The following is a 12,085-nucleotide window of genomic DNA, read 5'->3' on the forward strand; positions in this document are numbered from 1 at the left end:
CTTGCACCTAGGGAGGATCATGAAGACCTCATATAGGAGCTGGTGTCTGAGCTGCATTTTGAGGGAAGCTAAGGATTCTTCAAGGTAAAAATGAGGAGGGAAGTTATTCTATTTTTTTTTTAGTGAGGCAATTGGGGTTAAGTGACTTGCCCAGGGTCACACAGCTAGTAAGTGTTAAGTGTCTGAGGCCGGATTTGAACTCAGGTACTCCTGACTCCAGGGCCAGTGCTCTATCCACTGCGCCACCTAGCTGCCCCGAGGATATTCTGTTTGAAGGCATGGAAACAGGAGGTGGAATGAATGTCTTGTGTGAAGAAGGCCAGTTGGGCTGGACCATAAAGTGAGGATATTAGTGTATTGAAAGGCAGGAAAAGTAAGAAAAGGTAGCCAGGTTGCCAAGGGTTTTAAGTGTCAGAGAGAAGTGTTTGCATTTGTTCCTAGAGGCAAGGGAGCCCTGGAGTTTCCTGAGCAGGGATATGGTATGGTTGGAGTAGTGCATTAGGAATATCACTTTGATGGCTGTGTGAAGTGGAGAAGAGAGAGATCTGAAGCAATGAGACCAATTAGAAGACTATTACAGTACTTTAAGTGAGAGGTGATGAGCATCTGACTTAGGATGATAAGCATGTGAATAGAGAGAATAGGGCAAGAGGTATTGTGGAGGTAGAACTGACAAGACTCAGCAACTGATTACCTATATGAAATGAGGGATGGTGAAGAGTTATACCTCTTAGTGATGTCCATAGGTGTTCATAGAGTATCAGGTGGGTGTGCTAGCCTTGTGAAAAACTATGGTGGGAAAGGGAAGTTGGGAAAAGGGGTGAGAAAAGATAGTGAGTTCTTATTTGAACATGTTTAGTTAACTAGACTATAGGCTGCCTGGTCAAAATTGACAGCTGACAATTGGTGCTATGGGATTAGAGTGCAGGAAAAAGAAGAGGCTAGGTTATATAGATCTGGTAGTTATCTGTACATGGATGCTAATTCAACCATGTGAGCTGATGAGATCACTAAGAGAGAGTATAGAGAAAAAAGAGAAGAGGGCCCAGATCAGAGTCTTATGATACATCCAAAATTAGGAGAGGGATATGAATGATTATCAATCAATCAACAAGCATTTATTAAATACCTAATAAACGCCAGCTACTGTGCTCTAGCAAGGGAAAATGAGGAGTGTCCAGACAGTCGAGAGGAAAACCAAGAAAGAAACAGTGTGATTAAAAAGCAGAGAGGAGAGACTATGTAGGAAGAAAGTGTGATCAATAGCATCAAATGCTACATATAGTGGAGAAGGAAGAAGATTGAGAAGAAGGTCTGACAATTAAGCCATCTTTTGGTATCTTTAGAGAGATCAGTTTTGTTTGAGTGATTAGGTCATCAGTAGGTTCCTCTCTAGAGGAGAGGAAATGGAGACAAATGAGTATTGACACTATATTCTAGCATCTGGGTTGTGAAAGAGAGGAGAGATGTTGGTTCTCTAATATGAAAGGAATGAAGAAAGGCAGGCTGGCAGGCAGGCAGGCAGGCAGGAAGGAAGGAAGGAAGGAAGGAAGGAAGGAAGGAAGGAAGGAAGGAAGGAAGGAAGGAAGGAAGGATCAGATGTGGACATATGGTTCCAGAAGGTAGTGTTTAGCAACAGAGCCTGAAGAATATTATTACTCCTTGTTACCTAGATTATCAGATTCAGATCCAGGAGATGTGGTTTCAAGGCCCAGCTTGTTACTAGCATAATGACCCTGGACAAATAGAAAAACCCAACTCAACTTCCTCACCACTCACTCCATCAGTCTGTTGCAAATTGCTTCCCTCCACCACTTTATCAAAAGTGATCTCTAAAAGGTCTTCAGATATTTCCTGATAGTCGGATATAATGACTTTTTATTCAGTCCTGATTCTCCTTCACTCATTGGTAGCATTTGGTAGTACTGGTCATTTATTCCTTCTGGATGCTGTCTTCCCCCTTAGCTTCAAAGATATATCTCACTTTTCCGATGTCTTATATCTGCTCTATCTCCTTCACTAGTTTGTCACCCTCTTCTTAACCACTTCATGTTCCCTGAGTTCTGTCCTTAAAGCTTCTCTTTCCTTTCTACATTCTCTCCCTTGCCAATCTCATTCATTCACACAGCTTAACTTCTTCCCTCTCTGATGACTCCCAAACCTCTCTCCCTAGTGTGGGGCTCTTTTTTTGAGCTTCAGACCCACATTTCCACTTGCTTACAGGACATCTCCATCTGCATGTCCCTACAGCACCTTAAAATTAAGCTTATTATCTTTGTCCCTAAGTCTTTTCCTCCTTCTGATGAAGGTTAGATGAGTAATTATCAAAGGAAGAAGAGAAAATTAGTGATGGTTGGAGACTCTCTGCTTAGGTGTACTGAGGCAAAGATTTGTAACTCTGGTGACAATAGAATGGAATGCCATCTTCCCACAGTACATATTCAAGACTTGGCAGAGAATTTCCCAAGGTTTATTAGAACAGATGGTTGTTACCTACATTTGGTGATTCACCTGAGCACAAATGATTTGGCCAGATGGGAAATGTAGAGAGCACTGCTAAAGATTACAAAGTGTTAGTCAACAAATAGAATACTTGAGAGGCACAGATGGTATTTTCATCATTGATGCCCATCAAAGGTAAGGGATTAAAATGAAGAAGGCTTGAGAGGTGAACCTCAAGTTAAGAAGATAGTAATTGAGAATGCAATTTAGATTTCTAGACCATAGCTTAAAAGATAAAAATGGAGGATTCCTGGCTAGGAAGGGAGTGCATTTAAGAAGGGCTGGTAAGAAGATATTTACCTAGAGTCTTGCAAATCTAATCAAAAGGGTTTTAAATAGAAAGTGGTGGAAGAAAGGGAGAGAAGGAAACAAACTGCTTATTTCCACCATGCTAGATACCATAGAGATTAGCTAATCAAGGTAGGAAGAATAGCAAGAAAGATATCTAGAAATTCATATGGAATAAATGACCTAACATATTTATACACAAATGCAAAAAGAATGGGTAGCAAGCAAGAAAGAATAGAGATTGTAATTCAAAGAGGCAACTTTGACCATCATATCAGTATCACTGAGACTTGCATGAGACCCACAACTGGAATATGGCTCTGGAGGAATCTATCTTATTCAAAAGAAACAGGATTAGTAAAGGTAGGTGGTGAAGCAGAAGGGGAGTAGTTGCGTAGTATTAGATAATAAGAAGATAAGTTTGTATGAAGAAATCCAGGGACCAGAACATGGAAACAGTAGGAAACATGTGCAAAAATAAATAGAGAGAAACAAACAATAGTGCCACCACAATACATTATAGTTCACCTGGACAGAAAGAGGAAATAGATGAGGCCTCTGGTAAACAAATCACAAGTCTGACACATTAATATGGCCTATGAGTGCTTTAGATATCCTGGTGACCGTGGACATGACCTTGTAACTTGAAATTTTTAGGCTCCATTTCCCTCCCAAAGTAAACCCATGATATCCTTGGAAATAAAGTCCATAATTCTCAGTGCATGATAGCTGCCTGACAAATTTTTACTGATGATAGAAATGATAGCAATGATATCTGAAGCCTGCTTTTCTAGACTAGTATCCAACCCTTAGGACAATCCCATTGCATCTTTTGGCTCAACACAATTTCTGATCTACTTTCTTGTGTTGTAGATAAACAAAACCCAAAATACCAGAACACAAAATGCTTTGGGTTAAATAACACAGCACTGTATTCACTTAACATTTGCACTCACCCCTGTTTTCACAGAAACACAGAATCTTAAGGTCTGAACAGGCCCTCAGAGGCAATGTTGTCCAATCTGAATACCTGAATAATACCTGAATAAGGATCTCCTCTACCATATACTCTCCAAATGGTTTTGTAGCCTTCCTTGAAGGCTTACTTTAAGAGCTAACATACTGCCCCTTCAGGAACCCATTCCACTTCTGTATAGCTCTCTCTTTTTTAAAGATTTTTATCTCTTTGCAACTTTCTCTCAAAGCTAGTTTTGCCTCCAGGGTCAAGATGTCATCATCAGAGTAAAACTGTTACTTCCTTCCATTTTCCATAGCCTCTGCCTCCCACTGTCTCTATACTCTCTTTTCCCTAAACCTTTCTTTACCACCTGATCACTTCTGTCATCAAACTGTGATGGCCTCTGCCTGCTGACAAGTGTGTCATTTGCTTGTCCATCCAGCGCTATCACTGTGACTGTCTAGCTCCCATTTTCTGCCATTTCAACTTTCAATGCAAAATTATCTTCACAGTATTGTACCTTCTATTTGGGAGCCAAAAATTTGGTGTAAAAAAATGAGTATAATTTCTAGTTTAATTTTTAGACTTTCTGGAAGAGAACAGGACTTTTTATCCTATGGTATATGAAGTCTACATGATTTTATATTAAAAAAAAAGTTCCAACTCACTAATGCTGGTGACCAGCAAGGGTTCATAATTTCTTTCTTGAAAGCTGTGTAATTCAATGGTTATAGAAAAGTCTTAGAGACATGTAATGGGACCTGGGACCTGCCCACTTTGAAATATTTCTTCTAATTTATTTAGAAGAAGCAATGAAATTAGCTGAGCATATTAGAAATTAATTAGGTAGTAGGAAAAAATGAATCACTGGGATGCATTTTCTTAGAAATGGACTCATGGGGGCAGCTAGGTGGCGCAGTGGAAAAAGCACCAGCCCTGGATTCAGGACGACCTGAGTTCAAAACTGGCCTCAGACCCTTGACACTTACTAGCTGTGTGACCCTGGGCAAGTCACTTAACCCCAACTGCCTCACAAAAAAAAAAAAGAAATGAAAAAAAGAAAGAAATGGACTCATGGGGGCAGCTAGGTGGCACAGTGGATAAAGCACCGGCTCTGGATTCAGGGGTACCTGAATTCAAATCTGGCCTCAGACCCTTGACACTTAACTAGATGTGTGACCCTGGGCAAGTCACTTAACCCCAACTGCTTCACAAAAAAAAATAAGAAAAAAAGAAATGGACTCATGAGTCAACACTGCACTATTGCCAAAATATGAATGAAACTAGAATTGTATCAAGAAATTCTGAAAAGCACAAAAGCACAAGAAAACTGGATTTGGAATCAGAAGACCTGGGTCTAAATCTTGGCTCTACCAATGACTACCTGGGAGACCTTGGCAAGTTGCTTTGTTTCTCTAAATCTCAGTTGTCACATATGTAAAATGAAAGGTTTGGACTAGATCAGTGGTTTCCCAATTCTTCCAAATGGGAAGAGCCCTTTTTAGATACCCTTCCATGATAGTTGTTCTACTGATTAAGAAAATATCTAATGACAAAAGATACCCCTAATCAAGTAAATGATTTAAAGCTTATTAATCACGAGTATCAACATATATTTGAAAAATATTAACACATATATTAATGAGACATATTATTCAGTCTACACCGTAGACCAAAAGTATATTTGCATATTTATTACACTGAAAAATTTTTTCCTGTTAGGCACAAATAAAGCATCATTATTATAAAGCTGTACACACAAAACCAATTCAGCCCACTAAATATTTTGTTGGAATTAGACCAAGTTCAAAATGGCAATGCTCCACGCATTAATGAAATGAAGAATCCTTGCAATAATGCTTTGGATTCTAGGGGTCTGTGGCCCACAGGCTGAGAAATATTGGACTACATGCTTGCTAAGGCCCTTTGTGACCCTCAAATTCTACCCCACTAGGGTCTGCATATACAGCATCAGCTCCCATTCAACAGTGAAGAGGTGTTTTGGTTTGCTTAACTTTTCTGGAGCCAAACTTTATCTTTTCTAATGTATATTTTCCAGTGTTTGATGTGAGGTTACCTGAGGAAAGGAGCATTTGGGGGGTCACAATGGGAAAGGGAGGCACAAAAGATGGGAGGAGGGTTAGAGCTGAGCTAGATAAAAAGGAAGTGTGGGAAGTGGAAGGAAAAGAAAACAGTTCTCCCCTAGGCAGAAGATGGTTCTGAATCATGAGGGATGGAGGACCAGGAGAAAGGAATTGGCTAATCATCAAGCATGGGCAGTACCAAGGACAGAGAAATGAAGTCAGCTCCAAGGTTCTAATTAGAATGATTTGGAAGCAGTTCTGCACATCCTCACACAGAGTTGGGGCCCTGTCATATGATTACAGTGTGAGAAGGGTGGATTCTTTATTTGAGAAGAAAGTCATTAATTGTTATTGAAATCATTAAAAATGTTTATTTATTTAGCAAGTGTTACTCTGCTCTGTGCTAGATCTTAGAGAGAGTAAGGGAACATGCCCCCAAGGGACATGTGTGACAGCCACAGGACCAGGACAGGGTCTTTCAGGGAACTGGGCAGCTGGCCAGTGCTGAGGGCCTGAGGGGAGGGTCAAAAACGCCCTGCTCTTGAACCTCCACTCCCAGTTCTGCTTCTGCATTTCAGTTACTTTCTTCCCCTGTCTGTCTCAACTTCTACATACTTGAATACATCTATTTTTGCTTTTATACTACATCAAAACCTAGAAGTAAGAGTACCCTCTAATCCAGTCTCATCACACCTGTGGGTTATGCCTTTTTCCCTAAGAACTGTAAACCAGAATCAGCAATCTAAAGACATCATTCCCTCTTCCCTATCTTCCATGCCATAGTCATACCAGTTGGATTACCTGCCTTCCTTCTCATCTCCCTATTTTCCCATGGCCAGGTACTGATTGCTTTTTAGAGAGAAGATAGAACATAGGAAGAGAAGAGAGACACTCAGACCACATGGGGCTGCATGATGATACTTCTCTCCATTTGGTCCCTGCCAAGACTACACTGGGCTATGGTCTAGCTCACTAGTAGGGAATCATTATGACCAGTAGCAGGCTGGATCCAGGATCTGTTCTATAGGACAGACTCTGGAGGTTTATGTCAGTTAGGGAGCCTTGCTCCACTGCTTTTGTAAAGGAGTCTCCAGCGTGGAGCAGCCCCTATTCAGAGATAGGTTAGTATTAAGATTTTTGTCTTTCACAGTATCTCAGGGTTGGGGTGTCACATGTGAATGCAACTAAAACAGCTCTCTGGTCTTGGATGAAATCTGTAATTCTGGGGAACATTTTAATAGCACAAAACAAATCACAGAGCGTGTCAATGAATCACTCAATCCCTGAGTCATTTCTTAGCAGTGAATCTAGCCTAAATGAACTAAAATCTTTTTTAAAAAAATTGGAAAATGTCAACTGCTTTGTGCTACAGATTATTAAGAATATCATACAATTAAACAAGATAGAAATTGCTTCAGATGAAAGGTAAGTTATCTGTCATACTTGTTAATAGGTTATACAATATTTAACTTTATGTTAATTAACACCTGATAATTTGTGGGTAAGTAATGTTGCATATATTACCTTTGTATCCTTGCTCAGTTTCCCTGAGATCAATTTTGGTTATTGGTTTGAAGTCAATATCCCATAATCGTATACACCCATCTCGACCACCAGTGGCAAAGCCCTCATCACAGGCATACATGCTAAAGATTCCAGCCTGTTAATCCAATAATGTGATTATCAGCAATTCCATCATTCTGAAAATGGACTCTACATATTTTTTTTATCAGTAGACAAAGAAAACATTCATTCTAGTAAACTGTTAGTCGGTCTAATAATTGTGTATTCTTAGACAACTTTGTTTGGAAAGGAAATATTCTCCAGTTAAAAATAATCTAAGCAAAAAAATTTGAGAATCTACTTTATTTGAAGCAAAACTTTTAGGTACTAATACTTGAAAGCATATTATGACCAACATTCTGTAGTACTATCATAGCTAAAGCAAATAAGGAAATATTAAATTCTCAATTGTTATGAATTATTTTTATAAAGAACATTAAGGCAAATAAATTGATGCCCAAAATAACCAAGCAAAAACAAATAAGTAAGCCGTACAATTTTTTTATGGTTACAGACATGCCCTAGGTGTGATTAAACAAATTCAGACAGATATCACTTGGAATCTAATTGAAACTGAAAAAAATGAATTGCATTTTCTTGGTCATGATCAAAACTGCATCTGTAACAGTTTGTGCTATTGTTGTTGTTGTTTAACCCTTGAAACAACTTCAAAACTTACAGATCACCATGTTTTTCCTTCAAGGAATCATTGTTGTTCCTTCTAGAGACCTATATCCAGAATCTAAAAAAGAGGTTGTGAGAGTCTACTTTTCTTTCTTTTCTTTTTCTTTTCTCTTTCTTTCTTTCTTTCTTTCTTTCTTTCTTTCTTTCTTTCTTTCTTTCTTTCTTTCTTTCTTTCTCTCTCTCTCTCTCTCTCTCTCTCTCTCTCTCTCTCTCTCTCTCTCTCTCTCTCTCTTTCTTTCTTTTTTTGCAGGGCAATGAGGGTTTAGTGACTTGCCCAGGGTCACACAGCTAGTGTAAAATGTCTGAGGTGGGATTTGAACTCAGGTCCTCCTGAATCCAGTGCCAGTGCTTTATCCACTGTGCCACCTAGCTGCCTGATCACCATGTTTTTCACATTAAACTTTCTTCAATATGTTTGAATTCCACCATGGTAAGGTGACATCGTATGTTGTTACCTAGAGAAAGATCGGTCCATTCTACTCAAATGATTTTTTGTGAATTTGAAAAGAAAATTTCTGGCCTCTTGACCAAATGAAGGCACTTTCCCTAAAAGTATTTACTGGTGGAAGATCATGCAGTGTGGAGGACTTAGGAAATGAGATAGGTCCATGATATAGAAAACAAAAGCTTAATGTCAACATAGACCAAATTTTTCGTGTTACCTAAAACTGGGCTTTTCAAAGAGTACATGTAACATTCTCTTCATTTTCAAGGCCATATGTTAGTGAAGGGCAACATGAAATCTTTCAGAAGACAATAAGATCTGATAAGTTTTGACTAAGCATTTAAACAAATTTCTGTCCACTACAGACTTTTCCAAAGGGTTTCCCTTCCACATTTTTTGCTCTATTCTTCTTTTCTTGATACTATTCACTTAAGTACTTTCTTTTTTAGCAACTGTGACCATTGTAAATGAAATGATCTAGTGTTCACTATTTGGAAGTTAACTCTTTTCCTATCTGGCAAAAGAGGTAAGAGTGGTAAGGATAGCATTATCCTTCCATTTTTAGGCCATCAAAAGAAAGGTCTGTGTTAGTTTTGTCTGTATAAACATTAAGAACTTGTATGACACATGATATGGTGGAAAAGCTATTCATCTAATTTTTCAGAGTATTCAAAATGAATATCACTAAGGTCCAAATGAAATAGTAAGAGCCAGTATTTATATAGTACTTTAAGGTTTGAAAAGTGCTTTACAAGTATTATCTAAATTTGGTCCTCACAACAACCCTGGAAGGTAGATGCTACTATTATCCCCATTTTTACAGATGAGGAAATTGAGGCAGACAAAAGTTAAGTGACTTCTCCAAATTCACAAAGTTAGTAAGTGTCTGAAGCTGGAAGACTCGGGTCTTTCTGATTCCAGGTCCAGTACTCTATCCACTTTACCATCCAGCTACCTAAAAAGTTATGAATCTTATTTCATAGTAGGACCAATAATACCAGTTATCAGATCAATAGCTTCACAGAATGTCCTTTAAGTTGTTGTAAACTTGAAATGCATTTTCTCCTCAGTAACTTGGAAAATGGTCATGAGACATAACAGGTGTTCAACGTGAAACCTAATCCTTCATTTTTAATGTTCACTTGATTCATGCTGAGCGCTCATTGAGGCCAGTGTAGTTTTAAGCAGGGGATCAAAAATACTTAGATTGAGTCTTTGATGATTTTCCAAGCTATTCCCCAAACCCCATCATGATACTTACACTGTGAGCTCCTTGAATCGTGCGGACTAAATTTAACCCTTTCCAGACATATATATCTCCATTTAAAGCACCAGAGTAGGTAACATCTTTGGCACATGCAAGGCAAAGGATCGTCTGCAGATCCCCTGTTTTGCCAAATATTCCTCTTTTTGCAGTTAGCGCATTTCCACATAGTGTCCAAAACTATAGAGCAGAAACAATAGATTATTAGCCATCTTCAAAAACATACCATTCCCAAGTCTTTCATCACTGATATCTCTCTGCTAGGGTTGCATATCATAAAGAAGTTATACAGAACACTGTACCCAAGCTATTAAGCTCATTGAAAAGTGATCAGAATACCTGAAATCTTTTAACCAGATGCTAATATTATTACTATGCTAAAATTCAAAAGGAATTATAATAATAAGGGACTTTTATATAATTGTTTTTAATTTCACAAAGAATATTTCATGCATCATCTCATTTGTTCCTTATAGCCCTGTGTAAAAATATATATAATTATACATTTTCAATGGTTTGATAATTAAGGAACTAGTTCTGTTTGCATTTTAGCAATAAGTTACTAATGCTTGTCAAATTATTTCAAGTTTTAGCACCAAGAAAGTCAATAACCTCAGGGAAATAGAGTAACTCCTAAGTCAATTAGAGTCAATTCAAAGTGAATGATGGACCACAAGAGTTGTAAAAAGAAGCAGCTCATAACATTTCAAATATGCCCATATTTTCAAATGAAAGGTTTACTGGTTAATTAGGAGTAGACTGAGAGTTGGAAAATATGGTGAGGTATGGAGGGAAGAGCATGGGATTTGGACTCTGAAAACCTGGGCTTGATTCCCAGTTCCACTATTTGCTCCTTGTGTTAACTTGGGCAATCACTAAACCTCACTAAACATCTATTTCCTCATCTGTAAAATGAGGGAGTGCTATTAGAAGGCTTTTGAGATGTCTTCCAGCTCTATGAGTTCTGAAGGTTTCTTTTAATTAAACATCTATGCTTCAATGTCCAAATTTCTTTTTTTAATTAATTATTGATATTATCTCTTCGAAATAATACCAATTATCAGTAAAGAACCTCAGTATACTGAAAATGGAAAAAGCTGCTGGCTCATTATTATTTTCCTTTCACCTTTAAGTGGTATAAATGGCATACTTTTATTTTGTTTTGTTTTTGTTTTTGTTTTTTTAGTGAGGCAATTGGGGTTAAGTGACTTGCCCAGGGTCACGCAGCTAGTAAGTGTTAAGTGTCTGAGGCTGGATTTGAACTCAGGAACTCCTGACACCAGGGCTGGTGCTCTATCCACTGCACCACCTAGCTGCACCTGAAACCTATGTTTTTTGATACAAATTTAAAGACAATTATGGGTAGGAATTCATCATATTTTGAAAAAGAAAAGGTTCTAAAAGAATGGAAAGGAGCACAAATAGTGTTATTACAAAAAGAAAAGAAATAAGAAAACTTTGGAAATTACTAGTTTACATATCTTTCTCATCTACAAGTTCTTTATAAGAATGGCCTGTGAGTGGACAGGCACTGACAATGGAACTAAAACAGAATAGGAAAAGGTGAAGAAGCTGACTTGCATTTGGAAATATTAAATATCATGTTATTTCATGAATAATGTGCTAAATATTAAAGGACCTAGAGAAAAACCTCTGGTGTATTGGACAGATCCTCTATAGAAGGACACAGCCAAGAATCACACAAGGTGAAAAGTCATGAATGGAGTACAGTGAGGAGCATGTTCACATCGATGAGATAACAATCTATTAGACAATTTACATGCTAAGCATCATGAGGAAGACTGGAAATATTAACCACTTATACAAATATTAGATAAGTGTATGACCTGAAGCAAGTTACTTCACCTCTCATTGCCTCAGGCAACTCGAAGACTTTAATTTTCCACGGTGGGAGTTCCTATAACTATGAAACCACAGGACTAGACTTGAAAACAAAGTTCCATATACTCTGCCCATATAAGACACATAGAGAGAATTATGTTCAGTTCTGAGTGCTGTTAAGGGCTAAAATTCTAGCTAGTCTGTCTAAAATATCCAATGAGTGGTCGCCAATAAATTATAAGCTTTAGCAAGAGTTAGACTTTTAAGCATTTATTAAGGAGAACAAGAATTTGGTAAAGAGAGAAAGGCCTAGATTCCTATCTATTAAAGGGAGTGCACATTTCTAACTCCGCTCTCCACCAGAGTCCAAAAGAAAGAGAGCAAGAGCGAGCGCCAGTCTCTTCCTTCCTCCTCCCACTAGCCCGCGTCACTTCCTGACGCCAAAGAAAAGACTC

The 12,085-nt window shown here is 38.2% G+C and overlaps 1 protein-coding gene across 1 annotated transcript in view; it reads right to left on the reverse strand.

Moving 5' to 3' along the window:
• The window catches only part of EML6 (EMAP like 6), a 325,245-nt gene that overhangs the window by 133,469 nt on the left and 179,691 nt on the right, over positions 1 to 12,085 (reverse strand). Inside the window, 2 exon segments of the mRNA XM_043989586.1 lie at positions 7,357 to 7,492; positions 9,786 to 9,968. Coding sequence (XP_043845521.1) covers positions 7,357 to 7,492; positions 9,786 to 9,968 — 319 coding nt within the window.

Source organism: Dromiciops gliroides, chromosome 2 (genome assembly GCF_019393635.1).
Source record: "Dromiciops gliroides isolate mDroGli1 chromosome 2, mDroGli1.pri, whole genome shotgun sequence".
Taxonomy (NCBI): Eukaryota; Metazoa; Chordata; class Mammalia; order Microbiotheria; family Microbiotheriidae; genus Dromiciops; species Dromiciops gliroides.